The sequence below is a fragment of the Xiphophorus couchianus genome, chromosome 8, assembly GCF_001444195.1.
Source record: "Xiphophorus couchianus chromosome 8, X_couchianus-1.0, whole genome shotgun sequence".
Classification (NCBI taxonomy): domain Eukaryota; kingdom Metazoa; phylum Chordata; class Actinopteri; order Cyprinodontiformes; family Poeciliidae; genus Xiphophorus; species Xiphophorus couchianus.
The window spans coordinates 53,235-77,793 of NC_040235.1; the positions used below are offsets into that span (position 1 = coordinate 53,235).

The following is a 24,559-nucleotide window of genomic DNA, read 5'->3' on the forward strand; positions in this document are numbered from 1 at the left end:
CGAAGAACAGCTGAAAAGTTGCAGGGTTTATCAACTGCGGTAATAATTTCGCTCCATGTCCTCCCCTCCCATCCTAATCATGGAAATTTGATGATAGAATAGAATAGAAGTACTTTATTCATCCCAGCAGGGAAATTACTTCGCAGTTACAGCATAGAGACAAGACACAATAACAACTACCGCTGAGTAGTAGTTGTTATTGGATTTTACTGATCCCCTCATCACTAACATCTGATGAGGGGGGATTTTACTGACCAATAAGAATCCCTAAAATGACTGGTGCGATTCCTGGTGTGCAGCAGCTTTTCTTCTCCGGAAGTTGCTGGTTCAGAGCGAACGGTGTGAAGAGCGCTACATTTTTTATACATATATTTATACAGGTGAGCGGATAGACTCAACACAGCGGGTGGCTGAGTAATTGATGCTTATATTGCAAGTGTAGCTTTACGGATGAACTGCACAACAAATTTCATATCATCCTGGTCTCAACAAATGGGTGACGGGCGCATCATGGTGGTACATGGCTGGTAGATGTTTCTGTGTGTGATGAATGAAGGTGTCAAATCCCGTCGCTAACATAAACACAAAAGCTATAAATGTCTGGGCAAGGTGAGCATTCATATATTAAATTGACTGAAGATGAATACATAAACTAAAAGCTGGAGTATAGTGTATTTGTGAGCCTCCCTCTTTATTATTAACTTGAATATAATTTCTTGTATAACTTTTCTTCCTGTTATCTTAGAAAGTGAGCTATTATTGTTAGCTATAGAGGTTAATTTTCTAAACTAGAGAGTAAGTAACTGTTAGGGATGTTCAAATATGAAAAATTGGACTGATGTTGATATCCAATAATAACACTCGTGTTATGCTAGATTTACCTATATTTTATTTAATAATTTTTTTTAATCCGATTAATCGATTAATCATAAGAATAATCGATAGATTATTCGATTACTAAAATATTTGTTTACAGCAGCCCTATATCCATTACAGCTTAAATTTTGAAAGTTGATAATTTTCTCATTTTGTGGTAATTCCAGATACTGAACCATCTCAACTAGAAAATATTTAGCCTTTTTACTGCAAGATTGACATGGATAAGTTAGTTCAAGTTAGATGTCCTTCGTCAGAGAGGGCAGCATAAATGTGCACATTGTCATTGGCCTAATAAATAAGAGCTGAATCAAGATGTTTGAACAAAATGACTTAAAACCATAACTTTCACAAAGTTAGTACTTACTGCAAGACTGTTGAGCAGCTCATTTTTCTTTTATGTCATGCCTCCTTGACGTCCAGGGACTCTGCCAGAAGACTGCTGTCATCTTAATGCTAACTGTCATAAGAAACTGCCCAACTGAGAATATCCTATGGAAGCTCAATGATTCTGAGAATGACTGACTAGGAATTTGCAGAGTTCTGATGTCTGGGATCGGAATACTCATGTCCTGAAGAAGCCTGTATATATATGTATATAACCTGCCGTCACATTGGGTTATGTGACATTGGGACGTCACATAACCCAATTTCTTTTTGATTGTTTAAAACTTTTTATAGGACTGCATTATTTTCCTTCTGCCTGAAGTTCTTCTATCCTTCCCATGTGAAATTTTGTATATAACAGTATAAATTATAATAAATGTACTTCTTTATTAAAGTGTTTTATTTTACATTTAAAAAACACTTATTTTGTCATCTAATATGATTTAAAATAGAAAGTTTTACTTGAACATTTTAATTAATGAATTAGTTTTATAATAACTCTTTTATAGATCCAAATACTCACTTCACATTTTTAAAAAAGGGATTGTCTTCTACAGAAATGAAATCATCCCAGTTCTTCAGTCAAAACAGCTACATATTTTCCTCAGTCATATCAACCTTCTTTAATTTAATTATTCAGACATTACAGATATTATCAAGATGTTAACTCTGACACTTATCTTATTTTCTATCTGTAATTATCTGGATATTTTTTGAAATATACAATTTGTAGGATGTAGATGTGAAGGTAAGCTGATTGCTGGTACAGACAATAAGGTTTAGCACTCCTATCCTAGCATGCAAAGGATATCTGAAAGAGGTGTTTTTGTTTTCCTTTTACATGCATAACGTTATAGAACACTGTAGACATGCCTAGATTGATCTGTGTATTACATAGCACATATGGTCTGTAGCCTATAAGTATCCTACGATATGTTAGTCTCATTTTCCTCTAAAATTTATGACGATAAATGTGCCTGCCACTTCTCCAAATGCCTTGATAAAGTATGTAGTGTTGTAATCGGTTCATTATTCTTACTACAAAAGGCTATTTAAACTAGGGTCATTGAAAGAAAACATCCACATGTATACATGAACATCTAAAAATATTTGCCAAGTTTCTGATGAACTATGGATTTTTTAACCAATTTATTTGCGTGGTATAAAATGGCAGTTAACATTTTGTTTTACTAAAAAAATCTAACGCATGGACATAAAGAGGCATGAATCTCAGAATATTTTTGTTAACGTTTTTGATGGAATATGGATTTATTTTTAATTAATTTACTAGATTGTGAAAGTATGGCATAAAATGATGGTTAACTTTTTTTTTAAATGCACTGAACCTATTAGTTTCATTCAAAAATTAATAAAATCTATTAATGACTAATAAATAACCTAAATTAATTAACTCCTAAAATAAAATAAATATTTGAAAAATAAAGCTTGCTCTGTCAAAGTTTGACTTATTTATTTCAAGGTTTATTTATTTCAAGATTTATCTCATAACCATTTTTTTTGTGACACTTTTTTACTAAAGCAATTTTACATATTTCAGGGGGTTTTGTTTTTTTAACTTTTTATCTGGGGCTCACTCCGGTGCCTTCAGTTCCTCCTCCCCTGTTGTTTCCTTGGTAACAGCTAAACACAGAAGGAGCTAAAAGCTTCAGTTTTTCGCCACTCGGGCTGAACCCAACATATAATACGATAGCGACAACAGTAAAAAAGGTTTAACAATTTTAATCTTTCTTGTGGATGTGAAGGTGCACATGCTAATCTTCATGTGCACATCTGCGTGTACGAGCTCGAAATTTCACATGAATTACGCTCTTCACACAGCTGGATGAGGATAAGCAACTGTCACCTCACCACGCAAGCTCTATAAAAATGAATAGAGAGAGAGCAGCGCTATCTCCTGTTACTGTGTTGACCTGCATCCATTTCGTGCACTCGTGGTCTCCTATCAAATAGCGTATAAGACATAGCGGGTCAATACAACACGGCAACACAACAAACAAATGCACCGACAATGTATTCATCCGATTCAGGTGTCCTTCCTGAGGGTGGGGCAAGGGGAGTTGGAATTCAACCAATGGGCTGTTTCCGTTCTGACAGTCCACAATCACTGAGGTATTTAAAGAAAATACAAAAGGCCAGTGCAAAATGGTGCAACCTAAGACAGTTTGTTTAATCACAAAAGAGATGATGAATCTAATTGAAAAGCCAGCATTTCGAAAAATACTGCAAACATTTGTGTACTACAGTACGCAGTAGTAAGTTGATACTTTTTCCAACAAAAGTCCTAACTGGCAGTATAGGCTGTTTCTGCCCAATGATAAAAATATGTTGAAGGAAAAGTTAATTTACAGAGACTTCATAATCCATAAATATTTATCGTTTATGTATTTTATATATTTAAAATGTTTTCCAGTTCCACTGTTAAATGTTCTTTAGAAATGTGTTATATATATATATATACAGTATATCAGCTTGTATTCAAGTGTGCTGTACTGGAGTTATCAAATAAATAAATTATCAAATAAATTTGTAATTCAGTACATTTATGTCTGTTTTAAAAAAGGTTTTAATCAATTGACTACTGTTTTTCTGTATAGGATCGGTATTGGCCGATACTAAACCTTAGATATGTATCGTATCATAAGTGAAAAAGGTGGGTCAGTGCATCTCTACGCAGATGATCACTCTCTCTGAGCCAGGTTCTGTTGGCAATTTCTTTCTGTTAAAGAGGAGGTTGCAATGTTTTGGAAGATGCATAAACAAAGCCATGTTTGTCCTTGTAAGAATGTTTTAATAAAACCTAACCTAAAGTGCCAGTTCTTTTAGTGGCCTGTACTTGTAAACCTCTTTTTGGTTTGCAGCAACAATTCATCATCAACAATACACTTACTTGGTTGGAAGTTTTCTGCTTTTAAATTTGAGACTGGGCTCATAGTCTGATGCAGTTTCATTACTGTTATCCTCTGTCGATGAATCTGACCCAGTATCACTCCCAGAGACTGAGCCTGATCCAGAGTCAGAGGAGTCTGAATTCCCTCGCTTTCTGGATCCACTTGAGGTGTCAGATTCATCACTACTTGAAGAGTCCTGAAAAACAAAACAACACAAATGTAAACATTTGAAAGGTACCAAGCCCTCCTGCAATTTTACCCAAAACTGTGCTTTGATCAGATGAAATCAATATTAGGCTATTGAGCAACTAAGATTCCTGGTCAGTCTGCTATTAATATGTAGTAACACAACAAACAGAATTTGTGCTACTTCCATAGGCCATGGAAAACTTTGACTGCATGTCATTATAAATTCTTTGAAATACTACAACATATTGGGCTGTGGCATAAAACTGATAATGACTGGTCACTAGGTCCTTTAGCTTTACCTTTGAATTCTCAGAACACAAAGGGTTTATACAATTAGAAATACATTCTGCAAATAAGCTTTTTTGGAACAAAAACCATCATGTGGACAGCTATAGAGCTTAAGCAACACCACCAAAAAAAGCTCTCCTAACTGCAAAAGGATTATTTTTTGATGCCATCACGTCAGTCATTTCACTTCTCGAATATTAGGACTGAGGCTGTAATGATTCATAAAATGTTTCAAGTACCTCAATTATTAAAATTCCTCAAGGCAAATTATCCACCTCGAGGTTTTGTGAAATTATGTTTTACTATTTAGTGCACTGTGTTTCATCCAGATCACTATTTTTGATGCACAAAACTCTGACTTCTGCCTATATGTTTTTGGCAATTGCTAAGCTAAGCTATTAGCATAACAAAGGATGACCAAACATCCTCTTTTCCTCAGGCATGTCCACTTTTCACATATTGTCCACGGCATCGGGGAGGAATTTAATTGATTGAAGAAAAATAGGCACCAAATTAACTGGCAGGACATAAACTCTCTGGGAGAGTTTATTTCTCCCAGAGAGAGAAATAAACTCTCTCTGGGAATGGTTACAACAGGAAAAACACATCCAACAAAGCTTGAGCAACCAAAACCGTTTCTGTGGCACTTATTAAAAACTCAATACACATGAAATGAAAGAGCTACTAAACCCCACCGCGTTAGCTCTGGTTGCGCAGCGCTATGTGAACTGCAGGGGACTCTGGGTTGGGCTCTCCAATCTCTGGGGACGAGGTTGCCGAGGTGGTTAAACAGCTCCTCGGTGGCAAGGCCCCGGGGGTGGATGAGATCCGCCCGGAGTTCCTTAAGGCTCTGGATGTTGTAGGGTTGTGTTGGCTGACGTGACTCTGCAATATCGCATGGACATCGGGGGCAGTTCCCCTGGATTGGCAGACTGGGGTGGTGGTCCCCCTGTTCAAAAAGGGGGACCGGAGGGTGTGCTCCAATTATAGAGGGGTCACACTCTTAAACCTCCCTGGCAAGGTCTATTCAGGGGTCCTGGAGAGGAGGGTCCGTCGGATAGTTGAACCTCAGATTCAGGAAGAGCAGTGTGGTTTTCATCCTGGTCATGGAACACTGGACCAGCTCTACACCCTCGGCAGGGTCCTGGAGGGTGCATGGGAGTTCGCCCAACCGTCTACATGTGTTTTGTGGACCTGGAGAAGGCGTTCGACCATGTCCCTCGGGGAGCCCTGTGGGGGGTTCTCCGGGAGTATGGGGTACCGGGCCCTTTGATACGGGCTGTCAGGTCCCTGTACGACCAGTGTCAGAGTCTGGTCCGCATTGCTGGCAGTAAGTCGGGCTCATTTCCGGTGAGAGTTGGACTCCGCCAGGGCTGCCCTTTGTCACCAATTCTGTTCATCACTTTCATGGACAGAATTCCTAGGCGCAGCCAAGGTGTTGAGGGGATCCGATTTGGTGGCCTTAGGATCTCATCTCTGCTCTTTGCAGATGATGTGGTCCTTTTGGCTTCATCAGGCCGTGATCTGCAGCTGTCGCTGGAGCGGTTCGCAGCCGAGTGTGAAGCGGCCGGGATGAGGATCAGTGCCTCCAAATCCGAGGCCATGGTCTTGAGCCGGAAAAGGGTAGAGTGCTTCTCCGGGTCAGGGGGGGTGTCCTGCCCCAAGTGGAGGAGTTCAAGTATCTCGGGATCTTGTTCACAAATGGGGGAAGAAGGGAGCGGGAGATCGACAGGCGGATTGGCGCAGCGTCTGCCGTGAAGCGGGCGCTGTACCGGTCTGTCGTGGTGAAGAGAGAGCTGAGCCAAAAAGCGAAGCTCTCGATTTACCGGTCGATCTACGTTCCCACCCTCATCTATGGTCATGAGCTTTGGGTCATGACCAAAAGAACGAGATCGCGGATACAAGCGGCCGAAATGGGTTTTGTCCGTAGGGTCGCTGGGCTCTCCCTTAGAGATAGGGTGAGAAGCTCAGTCATCCGGGAGGGACTCAGAGTAGAGCCGCTGCTCCTTCACATGGAGAGGAGCCAGTTGAGGTGGCTCGGGCATCTGGTCAGGCTGCCTCCTGGACGCCTCCCTGGTGAGGTGTTCCGGGCACGTCCCACCGGGAGGAGGCCCCGGGGAAGACCCAGGACACGCTGGAGGGACTATGTCTCTCGGCTGGCCTGGGAACGCCTTGGGATTCCCCCAGAAGAGCTGGAAGAAGTGGCCGGGGAGAGGGAAGTCTGGGCCTCCCTTCTGAAGCTACTACCACCGCGACCCGACCCCGGATAAGCGGAAGATGGATGGATGGATGGGAGGGAAACAATAGTGGTATTTTATCCATGGCTGTATGTCTGCATTGGTCTAAAACTTACAAGTAATTACGTTTTGTCTTTAATTTACACAACTATTCTAGTTATTTATAATTCTATATGCCTGGATGGTAAAAAGAAATGTGTTTGTATATATATAAAGCAACATGTCTGTTTTAAATAATTCCTTCTGTGTTTGTAACTTCCACATTAGTAACTCTGTTATTTATCTACATTTATGTGCTATAAGCTCTAACATCTGATTACTTTTCCCAGGGAACAGAAGAAGAGGAACATGGCTGACATGATGAACGATGAGGAGAACCGTCAGAACAACAACTGGATCTCCTTGAGGAGGAAGCAGCTACCAGCTGAGATGGTAGAGCTCCATGGAGAGTTGAGGCAAACAGAAGAAAAATAAAAGCTGTTTTCTCTCAATGAACAAAGTCTCTTTTTTATACTCACTCCACACATTATTGTACATACTGTAGTTAATATGGCATCAAGGTACAATAACTATGTTGTCGTTAGTTAGGTGAACAAAATCCTGCCTAAGATCAGTAGCTGTTAGCGATCAGTAGCATACTGATGGTAGATGTTTAGTGTACTACGGAGCAGAAAGCTGACGTTGTTTCTCCCTACATCAGTGGGTGATGCAGGTTGCTACAATCTGCAGAATTACTCAGCTCAGTCAGAAACACCCAATCAGAACCAGCATTCATCAGCTAACTGTGCTCTCAGGAAGTTTGGATTTAGTAACTCAGGATTGTTTATTTTGATGCAGCCTGCGTTTGACTTTGAATGAATGTTTCCTTTTTTATTTGACATTATCTGATTTAGGCAATGTTGTCAGATTTACTTGACCCATGTATAATTTAGGGTACTGAGAATCTTGTTCATTTTACTGATTGCAGGTTTTTCAGTTGTCCTTTTGACTGAAGAAATGCTGTATTGTGCTTGCAAATACACTGCCTGGCCAAAAAAAAAGTCGCCACCAAAAAATGGTCACACACTCTAATATTTTGTTGGACCGCCTTTAGCTTTGATTACAGCCCACATTCGCTATGGCATTGTTTCAATAAGCTTCTGCAGTGTCACAAGATTTATTTCCATCCAGTGTTGCATTAATCTTTCACCAAGATCTTGTATTGATGATGGGAGAGTCTGACCACTGTGCAAAGCCTTCTCTAGCACATCCCAAAGATTCTCAATGGGGTTAAGGTCTGGACTCTGTGGTGGCCAATCCATGTGTGAAAAAGATGTATCATGCTCCCTGAACCACTCTTTCACAATGTGAGCCCCATGAATCCTGGCATTGTCATCTTGGAATATGCCCGTTCCATTTGGGAAGACAAAATCCATTGATGGAATAACCTGGTCATTCAGTATATTCAGGTAGTCAGCTGACCTCATTCTTTGGACACACAATGTTGCTGAACCTAGACCTGACCAACTGCAGCAACCCCAGATCATAGCACTGCCCCCACAGGCTTGTACAGTAGGCACTAGGCATGATGGGTGCATCACTTCACCTGCCTCTCTTCTTACCCTGATGCGCCCATCACTCTGGAACAGGGTAAATCTGGACTCATCAGACCACATGACCCTCTTCCATTCCTCCAGAGTCCAATCTTTATGCTCCCTAGCAAACTGAATCCATTTTTTCTGGTTAGCCTTACTGATTAGAGGTTTTCTTACAGCTACACAGCTGTTCAATCCCAACCCCTTGAGTTCCCTTCGCATTGTGCGTGTGGAAATGCTTTTGCGTTCACAATTAAACATACTCCTGAGTTCTGCTGTTGTTTTTCTTCGATTTGATTTGACCAAACGTTTAAGTAATCGCCGATCACGATCATTCAGGATTTTTTTCCGACCACATTTCTTCCTAGAAGACGATGGTTCCCCACCATCCTTCCAGTTTTTAATGATGCGTTGGACAGTTCTTAACTCAATTCTAGTAGTTTCTGCAATCTCCTTAGATGTTTTCTCTGCTTGATGCATGCCAATGATTTGACCCTTCTTAAACAGACTAAAGTCTTTTCCACGACCACAGGATGTGTCTTTTGCCATGGTTGTTTAAGAAATGAGGAGTTACTCATTGCATCAGCTGGGGTTAAATAACTTGTTGCCAGCTGAAAGATAATCGCCTCTGCAGTACTTATCCAATAGGAGGCTTGTACCTATTTGCTTAGTTAAATCCAGGTGGCGACTTTTTTTTTCGCCAGGCAGTGTATTTACTCTTTTTGGTTGTATCTGCATATTGTAAGCATTACATACTTTAATACCTATTTTGCATGTTTATGTCTAAATTAGATGAATTTATTACCAGATCTTTTTTTTTTATTATTTTGTCAGATCAAATTGTATCATTTATACCCAAGGCAAAAAATGAACAGCCAATCCAGGTGATCGGCAGTGAACGGGTGATCAGAATTGGCAGCAAAAAAACCTGATTGGAGCATCCCTAATTTTTACATTTCCTGTCAACATTTTTTATTAGAAAAACATGGTGGTCCACTGGTGGACCGCCCTCCATCCTGACCACAGGGCTTGGCAAGTTTTCTGGGGGAAACACTGACATTTAGAACCAATTGAAGAAGGATTAATTTGTGTGATAAGATACAAGTCCTAGGGAAGGGGAGTTGAGTGAGATATGGGAATGTTCTTGTTCATTTATGCAACTTTTGTTGAGTTTTGTAATGTCTTATTTAGCCATATTTTTATGGAAAAATATAAATTAAATTAGAAAAAGAGGACGCATTTTATTGTTGATGCTTTGATTTTTCATGACTAATCCCCCATAAAACATTTTGACAAGGAAAAAAATGTGACTTTGCATTTTAACATCTTGAAATTGGGTTTCTTCAAAAAGCTGCTGCTATTTCTGACAATACGTCTGCACAATAGTGTTTCTTCACTAAGCCTTCAGTGCGTGACTGGCTCAGTGGATCGAGTAGTTGTCTTGTAATTGGAAGGTTGTAGGTTTAACTTTAGATTCCTCCGGTCTCATGTCAATGTGCCCCTACCGATGTGCACATCAGTTTATAAATGTGTTTGTGTCTGAGTGCAAATGGGTGAATGTGGCTCTAGTGGAAAGCACTATGAGTAATCAAAATGACTGGAAAAGGGTTATACAAGTTCAGTCCATTTACCATTCAACAATGTTTTTAAGAGTGTTGCAATGACAAGCACTTCATATAAGCTCAGCAGATGCACAGTTCCACCAGGTGTTTGCCAATTCCTGCTGCTGCTAGTCTGAAGGAGCAAAGTGGGGGAAGCACCGATGCATGGCTTGAAGACTGCATGGTACAGGGAGCGCCCTGTGAGTTTAGGCGCCCTCAAATGGTTGCCACTGCAGATTCAAGTATTTCTCAAACAATCATGAGGGAATAACATGCACGAATAACATATTATGTAAAACTCAAAAAAGGATATTATGCATAATACCCCCCATTAAACATCATAAACACACAAAGAAGCAGCTGAATACAGACCTCATCTGACCCACTGTTAGAAGAGGCTTGTCTCTGCTGTTGCTGCTGTTTCCTGAGCATAGCCGATCTTTGAACTGCCAGAATGCTGGGGTTGGACTTCCAGAACTGTGATTAATGCAAAAGAAATTAGTAATCTAAACCCACGTTTAGGACACAACTAAGTCATTAGCAACAGAATAAAAGAATGCAACTCCTGCAGCACCAATAAATACATTTGACAGAAAATAATCTTCTTTGAGTTGAACTTTCAAACTTTGTTAAATAAAATACATGAAGCAATACAGCTAAAATTTGTGTAATTTATTTTCCAAGAAAAAAACTTCTGACATTTGCTCCACAATAAATATCTGCACAACACTAAAAAGGTGTAAAGTTAAAAGAGTTACACTTATTAAGATACAGATCTTAAACGGTCAAAGCTGCTGCCTGACTAACTGGAAACATCAATCTAACAGAGCTCTAAGATAAAAATGGGTCCGTTTTTTGCATAACTGATTTTTTTTCAGTTATGCAAAAAAAATTCCTGCTTTCCAGTCAGCTGGATCAGGCATTTTCAAGAAAAGTCTACCCAAAAACAGAAACACAAAAAACCTAAAAGCAATGTGCCTAAAAATAAAAACTGCATAATAGAGAAATGAAAGACATAGGCAGGAGTCATTGTTTCAGAGTCAACTTTTAGAAATCAACTCATTAAATTAATTTGGATGCAAAAGAAGTCAAAACTGTGTTTTACAGTTACACAGATAAAAACATTTCAATAAGCTAAAAAGACCCGTGTAAATTAAGTTACAAAAATAATGTTATGGGTGTAGCTGAATCACGGCCCGTTGACCTTTGCCATCATTACAGCTAAAGGTCAGTTGGAGAGAAGTGAGCAAATAAGAGGTGGGGTGGGTCAGAAAAAATGCAGGAACAAAAACCAAAAAGCACCTAGGAGTAAGGAGAAAAATGTGTCAAACTATGTTTACCACACAAACCTTGACCGCTGGAGAAGATTGAGGATTTTATAGGATTTCTTTATTTTACATGTACATATGGTCTAACTAGTGGCATAATTACATTATTGTAAAAAACAGTATTTTCATAAAGCAAGAAAAGATAATATTATGAATGAAATCTGTTAGATTTAGAGAAACACACAAATTAAGCAGGGTGACATAAAATTGGAGGTTTATGAACAAATATATGAATACATGATTGTACAGAAACAGCTACTGTCCATCTCAGAATTTATCAAAAAATATGAGAAATTGCTGCAAAGTGGTGTTGAAGCTGAATGTACAACCTGTGTGTGTAAATGTAAACATAATTTTACAAAGCTGTGATCATAGGAAAAAACTCTGATGACTTCGTAGTTTAAACAAAATCTCTTTGCAATGTTATGTTAAAATAAAGTCAAATTAGTAGTTCTGTGTGTCCAGCATGTAACTGTTGTAAATGAAGAACCAAAACTAAATTAATTCAAACTAGGGCTCTAAAGATCTCTCAAAAGATTTGAATACCTTTCAAAAGTCCTCAAAGAAAATTAGTTGCCTCGAAGCTTCAATTATGTTTTATTATTTTGTGTTCTGGCCAGGTGATTATTTGCGTTGTGCAGCGCTCTCACTTCCACCTATGAACATAGAAGTTTCAAGTTCTGTCTTGGGGGATTTCATTAATTGATGATAATGTCCGGGCTTTTATTATCTTTTGGGGGACCAATAAACATTCTTAAGTTAACTGGGGTGATGTCTGGAGTACCGCAGCCTCTCTTCTCCCAGAGCTGCTGGTTGGTGGCTGGTTCAGAACGAAGAGCGCTGCAGGTGTATTTATACAGGTGAGCAGATAGACTGAACACTGCCGGGCAATTGTGCTGTTGTTGCTTAACGTAAGTGTAGCTTTACAGACGAACCAGAAAATAAATTTCATATCACCCTGGTCACAACAAATGGGTGGCGTAGCGCATCATGGCAGTACATAGCTTGCAGATGGGTTTCTGTGTGTGATGGAGGAGCCAAATCCAGTCATTAATGTGGACACAAAAGCTATAAATGGCTGTGCAAAGTAAGAGTTCACTTATTAAATTAACTGAAGATGACTACATAAACTAAAAACTAGAGCAGTGGTCCCCAACCACCGGGCTGCGGACTGGACCAATTGGTACCGGGCCGCGCAAGAAATGATGAACTACTTCCGGATCTTTTATTTTGAAAATCCTAAACCGGATTTTACCGGTTATGTCTTGCGTGTCAAAATTGAGCCAACTTGCAGCAGAATGAGTAACAAAACAACATCGGAGTACTGCGCACCCCGAACAACAGCATCGGACTCGAACCCCCCTCCCCGCCCGCCGGTCCCCAGCAAAATTGCGAAGGGCTGACCGGTCCAAAAGGTTGGGGAACGCTGAACTAGAGTATTGACATTTTTTAGAAGTTTCTTTATTTAATTATTATTAAATTGAGTATAATTTTAGCTTTTTGCATCATTTTTGTCCTGGTTAACTTAAAAAGTGAGCCGTTATTGTTTTCTAACCTATAGAAAAGTAGGGATGCAAAACATGAAAATTTGAGCCAATGTTGATATCCAATAGTAATACTTCTGTTTTGGTAGGATTTACCAATATCTTATTTTAGAACATTTTTATTTAATTACTTGATTAATTGTCAGAATAATCGATATAATATTCGATTACTAAAATAATTATCTAAAAAAGCCATAATACAAACGAAAGAACCATTTGCCAGAATGATTTCAATTAGTCACAAATATATTAGGGCAGGCCACATATTAGTGGCAAAGCTTTGCTGACATCTTGAATTTGTTTACCTCGGCTCCATCAATGTTTGGCTTATTTGGTGATTCTTTTTTCTCATTGGATTTCTCAGTGTCAGACTCAGACTGACTGCCAGAGTCTGAGCCGCTTCCTGAGTCACTGCTCCCCGACTGGCTGCTACTGCTGGAGGAGCTGGAACTGGAGCCGGAACCCGAAGCAGAGGCTGAGCCTGATCCAGACTCATCATCAGAATTACTGGGATGTGAGAAGACAAAAACATATTAGTAGTTGTTGAATAAATAAATCATAACTTTATAACAGGGGTCTCAAACTCCAGTCCTCGAGGGCTGCAGTCCTGCAACTTTTAGATGTGCCTCTGCTGCACCACACCTGAATGGAATAATTAGGTCATTAGCAAGGCTGGGAGAACTGATCTACACAAGGAGGAGGTAATTAAGCCATTTCATTCCAGTGTTTTGTACCTGTGGCACATCTAAAAACTGTAGGTCTGCGGCCCTCGAGGACTAGAGTTTGAGACCCCTGCTTTATAATCTTATAGTTAAATCAAAATTCAACAAACAAATGTTTGTTAGCATCCCAGTAAATGCAAACTTATGATTAAAATATTTAATCTAGATTCTACCTTACATATGAAAACTAACTAATCCTATTGCTTGTTAATCACAGTGTTGGCTTAAACCAGGGGTGCCCAAAGTGGGTTCTCAAGGGCCGGCATCCTGCACGTTTTAGTTCTCTCCCTGGTGGTATCAACAACCTTTTCAGTGTGTCAGTGTTCTGCTTAGGCCTTCTAACGAGCCATCATTTGATCCAGGTGGTTAAACCAGGGAGAGACTAAGACATGCAGGACGCAGGCCCTCCGGGACCCACTTTGGGCACCCCTGGCTTAAACAAAACAGTAGTCCTTTGCAAAACAAACTAATGGCAAAAGATGGCCTCTCAATGTAGTGAAGATGATGATTTTGTTGTTATGATGCAGATGAAAGATAAGCAAAGTATCATCATAAAACTAAAACAGGCAGTCTTACTAATTGACACAGTTGAAAGTTTCATAAAGAATCACTGCTTCATTCTTGATTTTTAATAATGAAGTTTATTATTTATTTTTGCACTGGAATGTGTACACTTCTTTGCCTGTTTTTTTAATACTATTTTGAGAGTTTTTCAATTTATTTAGTCAGTTTAAACCCCTGGTAATATTAAAGATATTTCTCATAAAACCCATCTTCAGAGTATTTCACAGTAGCGGCATGCCTGTAGGAAAAACATTAATATTTCCAGTATACATTTGTGGTTCAGGTAAAACAGGTCTACTAGCAATAATGTACATGCATAAAATAATCTGATCATTTTCATTTTTGAATTGATTTTATTCCAGATCTTTATATGGTTTGTGAAATGTATTGAAAAAGATGATGATGATGATGATTATTATTATTAAAGCTGGCTTAAAACCTAAATATTAATATGTGCATCAGCATGTTACAAAATATAACTACATCCAATTATTCCCAGTGTAATGTTTTTGTACAGCATAAGGATTTTCCATAAACATGCAGGAAGCCTTAAAAAAACACTCCTTTTATAGCCTGTATTTCAATCTTCTAAATTTACATTAAATTAACTCAAATAAAATTCAGGAAACTAATGTCAATTTAGTCAATAGAATCAGGAAAATGATCAGAATAACGAAAAACATAAATGTGCAGTCATTTAAAAATAATTGAAATACAGCCAAGACAAAGTTTTTAAAAATACCTTATACGGTACTATTTGCATTAAATGTGCAAGACACAAACAGAATGTTCACATGTGGCCATCACATGTGCAGTCGTCCTGTAAGGAGGAGTTACTTTACCTTGATTCTCCATTGCTATTGCTCACACTTTCATCTTCACTGCGCCCAGCCATCTTGAACGCCACAACAGGGATGTGCGAACCACTGGTAAAACAAAGTTCCCAGAAATAAACCTGAAAGAGAGAATGCCGGTTAATTTTTTTTTTTTTTAAAGTCAGAACTATACTGGAGTTTTGCTAGTTTGTGTTGAGTGATGAATCACAGAAGACCACATTTCTTTAAATCATGAAATCTGATGGAAAGAAAATTCTGCATGTGCTCCTCTCACATGCAGAAGGAGCACAGCTGCCTTGACTAGTCATCATATAGTTTAAACCAATATTTGCAGCACACACTGGAATATTTTTTGTTGAATTTATATCTTTTTTTTCTATTTTTCAAAGTTTTCAACAAAATAACCATCCCTCATCTTTTTAAGGTTTAGGAGAATTCGGCTGCAGGCATTGGCCGGCTTCAACAGAATCGCTGTTCTAAACCGTATCCCGCATTCCTACTCCATTCACATTACGGTACAATTAATATTTCAATAGGTATCTGACATCCATTGAAACTATAGTTAACCTAAACTCCATATTGTATGTAATTAGTGTGGATGGAGACTGTAAAATACACTAATAACACCACTGTGATGCATTTATTAGGATATGTGGTTCTGCAGGTTGGTCGTCTTCATCCTCCTGCTCTGGGTCAGACTCTGGCTCTAACAGGTAAGGTTGGATGGACAAGTTTTCCATTGTTGACATCTTTAATAAACTTTGGAATAAAAGCTTTCTCTGCCAGTAGATAATCGTGTCGCTGCTATCAGACTACAAATATGGTCAAATGGAGTGAAGTGGAACCCTGTGTGATCTGGAGGGGGGCGGGGCTTGAAATGTCTCTTTCACATTTAAAAAGACCGCAGCAAAACAAGGGGTCTGAAGAACTATAACGAGGAATTCAGACCAAACCATTGCCATTCTACTTTAAATACCATAAATGAATCACTTACATGTGAAAAGGAATGATTTAAAAGCATGACATATCCACTTTGAATAACTGCAGTGGAAACTGTGGAAACAGCATCCTACTGCCTTTCCTTTCTTCCAAGCGAGTTGAATGCAGCCAGTCCACAACAGAGCATTTATTCCCTAGAGGTATTTCTAAACATCTAAATGCAAGATTCAGTGAGTCCTTTTCATGTTTTAAATCTTATTGTTGGTACATTAATGTTCATGGAACAAGAGCCAAAGAGTGACTGGTTTTAACACCATTTCATTCTGTTTGCCAACATCTGATTCAACAGCTGATGCAAAACTTTCAGAAAGGAAAATTTCTTGCTTTGAAGTTCTCTGGACTAACTGTACACCTTTAGTTTTATGTCTAGAATAATCAGACTGGTTCTCTGCAATAAACAGTGATTTGTTAAAACAAATTGAAAACTTTATTCTACTCTGGAAATCATAAAAAGAATTTCTCCAAAGGTCGATCACACTGAGACAAGTTCCATTCAAGGGTTCTTCCTATTAAAAGAACATTTTTCATTCCACCATTATTTCAACACACACTCAATATAAGGGATAGGTGCAAAGTTGATAAATAAATTGCCTTCACATAGGAAGGATTGCTGCAAGCATAATAACATGATTCAGCATGTTGGGTTTACTTAAATTTTACCAGTTGGAAGAATAAACTGATTTTTGTCCAAATTTAATTATGTTATGCATGCAACTGACTTTGAAATAGTCTATGTCTAGGCTGAACTATATACCCATTTCTGTTTATAAATTGGATCAGTTTTTGTAAAGTGTCTTCAGATAATACTTGTCGATCAGTGCTATATGAATAAAATGAAATGAACTGCAACCTTCTCACTTATTCTGGGAATGTGAGACGCTGCGTCTCTGCCATCTTATTCCTCACCTTTCTTGAATGTTCGTCCTCCTTAACTATAGTGCTTAAGCCCAACCGTAGCTAGCGGCAACCAGCGACGCTTCCTGTTCAGCTTCTACTGTTAAAATGAGTGCACGGCAGACCGAAACAACCGCACTTCTGAGGCCTGAAAGGCCTATAAAGCCCCCGTGTTCCACGGCCATAAAACATCAAGAAACATGCCTTCTCTATAGGAAATAACTTAAGTACAAAATGTTAATCACCTAATAAGTCACTGTTTATCTATATTATAACGCGTGGCTGCTGTTAACCTTGTAGCATTAGCCAACAAGCTATATCTGACTACTGACGCAAGTGAACTCAGCTATTGGCGGGGCGAGATGTCTGTTCCGCGCCAGCGACTAGTTAAAAATCCGATTTAAGGACAACACTCGTTTTCTTATCTATACGGGACGAATTGATTCATTAAAGTGTGTTGGCTGTTATGCTCTTGCTAAACTATATGAACTACTAGATTAGTGTTTTGGAATTGATAAATTTAAACCAAAAAAAAGTTTGGTTTGTCTTAATGTCAAATACCGTGTAATCCAATCCTGCGTAACAAAATACACGCCTCGTTTTACTCTAGTTCATGCAGGATAAAGAAATAGCAACTGTTAACGTTGGGGGTCCGTGTACAAGTGTCAGCTAAGGCTACAAAGCACGAGGCTAGCGTGGAAGCTAACATAATAACACAATGTTGTACTAATACGGGCACAATAAAAAGATCCATTTCCCCAAAGAAACTACACATCACATTTTACCAACCATTGTGAATAGTTAAGAAAGCATCTGCCAGAACAGTAAGCCAGAGTATGGCGTTAAAATCGTTTTGATTATTTAACCAAAAGCAGCTAACAAAACTTCACCTTCTCCCATCTTGTTTTCATTTGCTCTTCACTTCTCGCGGTTTTTGGCGCATTGGTATGGAATATTAGCTGACTTTTTCATTCATTTATGCCTAGAAAAACCAAATCGATTAGCGTACCTTATTTTGTGTAATATACAACCTTCTCCAAAAAGTTGTCAAAATGCGATTTTCAGATTTTTAGAGCTTCTTTGGTCCTCAAGAAATCTGCTGTGAAGACAGCAGCATGAGCTAACGCTGCTTCAAGCTAGCTGCAGTTCCCGGTCGGTCGCACATTCAGAGAAGCTCTGGGTGACTGAAGACGGTGGGGCTGATGGAGGGCTGCTATCACTGCCTGCTTAATACCGAGAAGACATCCACTAAACCGCATTACAGGGAGCAAAGCCAGGTTTAGCGGTCCATGGACTTCCTAAAACAACCGGCCTCAGCCATGACGACGTAACGTTCACTACACAAGAAGGAAACCCCACGCAATGACGTCACATCTCCAGGACCTGATCAGTTGTTTTCTCTCTTAAATCAATGGTGAATTCTATTTCACAGGGCTGTCGAGATGCTGTGATGGCGCAGAGGTTCAGCATAACCAACACATGGAGGCTTTAGTCTGTCGCAGGTTCGGTTCCCGGCCTGGCGACCTTTGCAGTATGTCTTCTCTCATTACATACTTTCCTGTCAATTCACTGTCAAATAAAAACCACTAAAGCCAATAAAACCTTTAAAAAATAGGGCTGTCTCTACCACTAATACTCTCCCTCCAATACTCCTGTTGGGGTAAGGCTTAAATATTCTTGCTGACTTTTGCTGCACAGAAAGAGATTTAACTTTATATTCCTAAGTATATTGAGTAAACAGAAATCCAGCAGCAGACAATAGCTTAAGAATGTTTAGGAAACCATGTACCATGTTTCAAAATAATTAATAGCCATTTTAACGGCTATTTTGAAATAGCTGGTCCAGAGTAACTACTTTTTAATAAAAATAATAATCTTAAAATGCCTTGTAGCTCTACCTTAAATCATACTATTTTAATAATATAAAAGTGAATAATAATTTTTTATAAGCACCTTACAAAATACAACAATTTATTAAAAGATACAATGCAATAATAAAATTACTAAGATAGAAAGAGCAGAAGGCATCAGGTAGAAAAACCATTTTGAACAAATGTGTTTTGAGTTGTGATTTGTCACAGGAGAGTGAATCGATTTTTCCGAGTTGGAAAGGTAATGAGTTCCAGAGATGCTTGATAACCCTGAGGAGGAAACTCATTTGAGCCAATTGCATCTGTAATCTTTCGGTCAGGTCCCAAAGCTCATGACCATGGATGAGGGTAGGGAAGTACTGTAGATTGACCAGTAAATCTAGAGATTCATCTTTTGACTCAGCTCTCTCTTCACCGGTACAGTGTTCGCTTCACTGTAGATGCCACACCAATACGCCTGCATCACCCAGGAAACTGCTGAGGGTGTAGAGCTGATTCAGTGTTCCACAAGGACAAAAACCACACTGCTCTTCCTGAATCCAAGGTTTGACTATCCAACAGACCTTCCTCTTCAGAATCTCTAAACAGATATTCATAGGGGCCTTAACAGTGTGATCTCTGTAGTTGGAACACAGTCTGCAGACCCTCTTTTTGAATAGCGAGACCACCATCCCTATTCAGTTCCCCTGGATTGGTCCCTAGGAGATCCTTTTTGGTGACCTTACACTAAAAAAATGCATAAAATTTATGGTAAAAAAAAATTGTGAAATACCAACTGTTGCAGACTGTAACATCCAAAGCATTATGTTGTCATAGAAAATAAACTGAATTACCATAACTCAAAAAACTAATTTAATGTAATTTTTTACAGTTTTGAAATGAATAAAACACATAATTTTTTTGTGAAAATCTTAGAAATTCTAAAATTCATAGAAATATCTTGTAATATTGCAAGCACTTAATTACCCTAAAATTAACGTTTTTAATTAGTCAAAATAATATATTTTGCTGATATTTATATCTACAATGTAAAACCATAAACCAGACTGCAAAAATAACTTTTACGGAGAATAGAAGTTTGGTATGATATTTTTTCTTCTTTTATTTTTGAATAATCAATTTAATTGAAATCTCAAAGCAAGACTGTTGTTGCTTGTTTATAACGCTGCAATTCTGTAGTTGGGCAGTGGCTCTGGGGTTTCTGTACTCACCACTTGGCCTGTCATGATAACAAATATAAAATATAAAACATAAAATATAATATAAATTATAAAACAAAAATAAAATGAATTTTGAAGACCTTCTAAACAAAATGTCCTTCAAAAAAGTGCCAGTTGAGACCAAAGCACCAAACTGAAGACTTTTATCATCCAGTTCTTGGTAGAAAAAGAGAAAAAAGAAATAAACAATAAATCATGCCAATGGAATTTATTGAGTTTGTTTTAATTTATCATGCAATTAATTGATATTGTGACAGGGCTACTCACCACAGTCCAAGTGCACAAGTGCTACCTAATGGTGCTGAGAAAGATGCGACCACTGAATTGAGACACAGCCTTTGCAATTAAGCTTGTGCTATTTCTGTGGCTCAGAAGGAGAAGGACAACACATTTCTGTACGCCAGGTAAGCACCTTTCAGAATTTTAACTGAAGTTACTAACTAACTTTAAGCAATTGATAAAGAAATGTTTCCCTGTAATTTCTGAACCACGCTGTCTACTTACATGCACTGCAGCTGGTAGGAAACAAGAATCTTTGCTATATGGAGCATTTAATGCTAATTTTTCACAGATGCAAAACTTCCATTAACATTTCTGTAAGAACAACTGCAGACCAAGTATCATTTGAATAATTAGCAGTTATTTAATACAGATGTATTTATATGATTCAAATATTATTATATTATTACTTTAGACTGCATAGGGTTAGAGTTAGAGAGAAGCAGCTTTTTCAAGATTGATTCTCTCATTCATTTGAATTACTTTGAGTGTGAAATGGTCATGCATTCAAGTTAAAACATTGAAGAACACTTTAGCTTTTGTTTTAAATTGAAAGCTTGGTATCAGTGTTAATATTTAACATTTTCATTTAACTTCTTAACTATCACCCCAACATATTTACATATAAGTCACAGGGTCCATGAGGACCAGTGTCCTTCAGACAGTTACAGAGTTTTAACATAAGGAAACGTCAATGTTTTACAGTTTTTCTCAGTTTCTGGATTGCATTTCTCAAAACAGAATTTAAATTCTCAAAACTGTGTGTTTAATCTTCAAATCATGGTGTCTTTTATAAAAAGGCAGCTTGTCATTCCTTCAAGCAAATTGCAAATACTTTTGTACATCATGCAAGTGATGATGTACGTCTCTGTTTCCTCCCAGCCTTTCCAACACTCCACCTTCTGCTCGTCATCACAACAATGCTTCTCCTTGCCATCTATTAATGGCATTTACAGCTCAGCAGTCACTTAACATATATTTAGCCCAAGCATCTGCCAAAGCATTGCAAATGTAAACAATAATACTGTATATCTCTGACTTATAATGGATGGTAAATGAACACATTTCAATCCAAGTCACTTAAACCCAATATGTAGAGTGCAGCCATATTGTCACCAACAGAGTAGTAACATTTTACATAGAAAAATGCTTTAGAAACTTTAGAAATACATAAAACAGTTTTATCAAACTTCTCAGTACCTTTTGTCAATTAGGTAATGAATACAATTTAAATTCTTCAAATAACATTTTCTCTATTCCAATTTTTTAAAATTTATCCAAACTCTGAAAAATGATATACTGAAAAACTTGATTTAACAAACACTTCAACACTGGACATTATTCTGCTGCCAACAAGTCATTCTTAAGACTCAGTACTTTGGGCTTCAACTTCCTATGCTCCACCCCATCAAGACTTTCTGAATAAAGTTGAATGTGCTGGACAAACATTTTAGGTGATTTAGAATTAAGGTGGGCTGCACAGTGGCGCAGTTGGTAGCACTGTTGCCTTGCAGCAACAGGTTCAATTCCCAGCCCGGGGTCTTTCTGCATGGACTTTGCATGTTCTCCCTGTGCATGGTGGGTTCTCACCAGGTACTCTGGCTTTCTCCCAGTTTGGTTAATTGGTCTGTATAAATTCTCCTTGTTAGAACATTCCTGTTCCTCTTAGTCTCATAAATAGATTACTGGATTTACTCCTAGCTCAGAAATGAATTGTTTCAACTACAACAAGCCAAAAATACAACACATTTTCAGCAAAGTCACATTGTCATAGCAATAACTAAAGAAATTAATTGGAAATCAAATTTTAAGCAGGGTAAATTGTACAGTGATCTTTGGTTGGGCTAGAAAATTATAGAAAATTACAAGATAAGATAAGATAAAGATGCCCTATGGGGGAGCATTTTGTTTGTCCCAGCATAGTACACAATAAAAATTAAAATAATAAAGTAAAAAATAATAATAACATATGACAATAAATGACAATCAGCAGTGATAGTCTTAAATTATTATCATTATTTATGATAATCTTAATGACTAGCATAAATTGTTGTTGTTTTGATGACGTTATGTGGACAATGTTGTAGACAGAGTCTTTGAAAGTATGGAGATACTTTCTCTCACACTTTCAAAGTGTTATGTTTTGGGAAACATGAACAATGTATAATAAAGGATATTGTTAAATTTGTTGAAAACTTACATCCCATGTTTTGATGAAGGTGGAGGAGTCTTTGTGCAAATAGGGAGAAATGGTGTGAAGAACAGCATGTCATTCATGAATATCAGCATTCCTGAATCATAAGAACATTTTCTTCCATTCATTGGTTTATTTTGTAAAATCAAAAATAGGTAAAACTTAATAAAGCTCAAAGCAAGAATAAGAAAAAACACTAACCTAGAGATCATGGGTTCTGAAGAGCTGAGACAGAACATCATTCACTTTTCCAGTGCAAGCAGCTTTCTTCCTAAATAAGCTCTGGAGCTGGGAGGCATGTTGGTCCAATATAGCATCAAAGTGGTTCTTCAGGTTGAGGTTTGTAATCTTGTGAAAAGAACTGCAACTTAATAAAATAAATAAAAACTTAATAAAAAAAATACTGAAAAATAAAAAGCAACATACCACTACAAATGCGCAGGGAACAAGGAAGCAGCCACCTCGGTAGAAATGTTAATTTCAGTATGCAAAACAGAAAGTAACTATCCAGTTACACAAGTTTCTCAGTTTTTTCTGTGCAACATTTCACTGTTAGTGGGCGGCGGGAGGCCGGGGAGGGGTTCATTCATCAAATCGCAGGGGTGTTATTCCGAGAAACGTATGCCTCTTCGGTCATATTTCAGTCCCTTTTAGCATTACTATTAGTAATTAGAGTTTAGAGCGATGCGCGTTCCCGACAGGACATGCAATTCTCGGAATAACACCGGAAACGCTATCAATTCCCCAGTTTCACTCTATAGTGGCAAAAAAAAATATGCTCCAAGCATTGCAGTTACCTACCTGCTCCATAAAGCGGTTCTGGGTGACTATGAGGAATATAGTCCTCTGATCTCTTCTTGTTAGTTCTCCACCCACTGAGCCACTTCCATTCGGAATTAAGCACCTACCAAATATATGTTGAAAGCATACTTTGTACTAGACCAATGCTTACGTTGAGCTCAACCAAATGATGCGGTGTCCAGGTCCCATAAGCAGGCAGTTCTCCGACTCGGACTGCAGGATTTTTGCAGCTTATGTTGCAACCGAACACTGCGCGCCTCGACCAGGATAATCGTCATTGCAGGTTCGTGCGACGTTTCACATATCTGTAAAAATGATGTAGAATTGTCTATAGCACAAACCAGGGTCATTCTTTCTTTTACAGAAAAATAACAGCTGCAGACCGCAGACCTATAGGCGCTGCAGTTCTGATTCACTGCAGTTCATTAGACATTATTCTGAAAATCGGGTATTACTTACGCAGTCAGGCAGATGATTCCTGGCCTTTTGGCTATGATCAAATGCCGTGTCTGTTCTTATTAGCAGTTCTGAATGCATCCCACAGTTCCCTGTGGGTGGCGTGTGAGGAAATGGCTGGGCGATAGGAGGTGATGCTTCAGCAGCAGGACGCCCCTCTGTAGAGCAGTAGGGACGTCTATTTAATACATTTCTACATAAAACACTGGCATTCTTCCCTTGTGAAAAATAAATATGCAAAGTAAATTAAATCTTAACATACACTGTAAAAAAGAAGTTACTGTAGAATTTACAGTAACTTACTGGCAGCAGGGTTGCCAGCCAGTTACTGTAATTTTTATGGTAAAGGCATTACAGTAACTTTACTGTAATGTTTTTAAGGTAGCCTTACTGTAATTTTATTACAGTTTTACTGTAATTTTATTACAACTTTACTGTAATTTTATTGCAGTTTTACTGTAATTTTTTATTACAATCTTACTGTAGTTTAACTGTAATTTCTTAAAAACAGCACAGTAATTATATAACATGGTTACTGTGACTTCATCAGATTTTTATCATAATAAAATTACAGTAGTCCTGTAGTAGAATTACTACTGTCATTTTAGAGTAGTTCATGAAACTGCATACTTTTCTTTTAATAGTTTAAATGTGAACTTGCAACTTAATTTACCAAACTCTCAAAAAATGTTTAATTTTTCTAATTAAAACAAAAATATACATATATATTTTAAAATCACTTGATTTTATTGTCAATTTAAATCTGACAAACAGAAGCAAAACAAAATAT

General features: G+C 38.1%; 2 protein-coding genes across 5 annotated transcripts in view; one reads left to right on the plus strand and one right to left on the minus strand.

The window, feature by feature from the left end:
• The window catches only part of chd1 (chromodomain helicase DNA binding protein 1), a 76,058-nt gene extending 53,228 nt beyond the window's left edge, over nucleotides 1-22,830 (minus strand). Inside the window, exons 1-5 of one of the 4 annotated variants that reach the window (XM_028026363.1) lie at nucleotides 22,714-22,830; nucleotides 15,062-15,174; nucleotides 13,239-13,440; nucleotides 10,434-10,538; nucleotides 4,172-4,368 (exon numbers count right to left, since the gene is read on the minus strand). In XM_028026363.1, the coding sequence (XP_027882164.1) occupies nucleotides 4,172-4,368; nucleotides 10,434-10,538; nucleotides 13,239-13,440; nucleotides 15,062-15,114 (557 nt within the window). In that variant the 5' untranslated portion in view covers nucleotides 15,115-15,174; nucleotides 22,714-22,830. Of the gene's footprint in view, nucleotides 1-4,171; nucleotides 4,369-10,433; nucleotides 10,539-13,238; nucleotides 13,441-15,061; nucleotides 15,175-16,960; nucleotides 16,982-17,838; nucleotides 17,900-17,957; nucleotides 18,312-22,713 lie in introns of those variants that run through there. The other 3 variants (XM_028026362.1, XM_028026361.1, XM_028026364.1) reach the window with 3 other exon arrangements.
• Nucleotides 22,831-23,490: 660 nt separating this feature from the next.
• syk (spleen tyrosine kinase) overlaps nucleotides 23,491-24,559 on the plus strand; it is a 59,905-nt gene continuing 58,836 nt past the window's right edge. The window contains exon 1 of the mRNA XM_028026367.1: nucleotides 23,491-23,596. The gene's annotated coding sequence lies outside the window, so the exon portion shown is untranslated. The remainder of the gene's footprint in view (nucleotides 23,597-24,559) is intronic.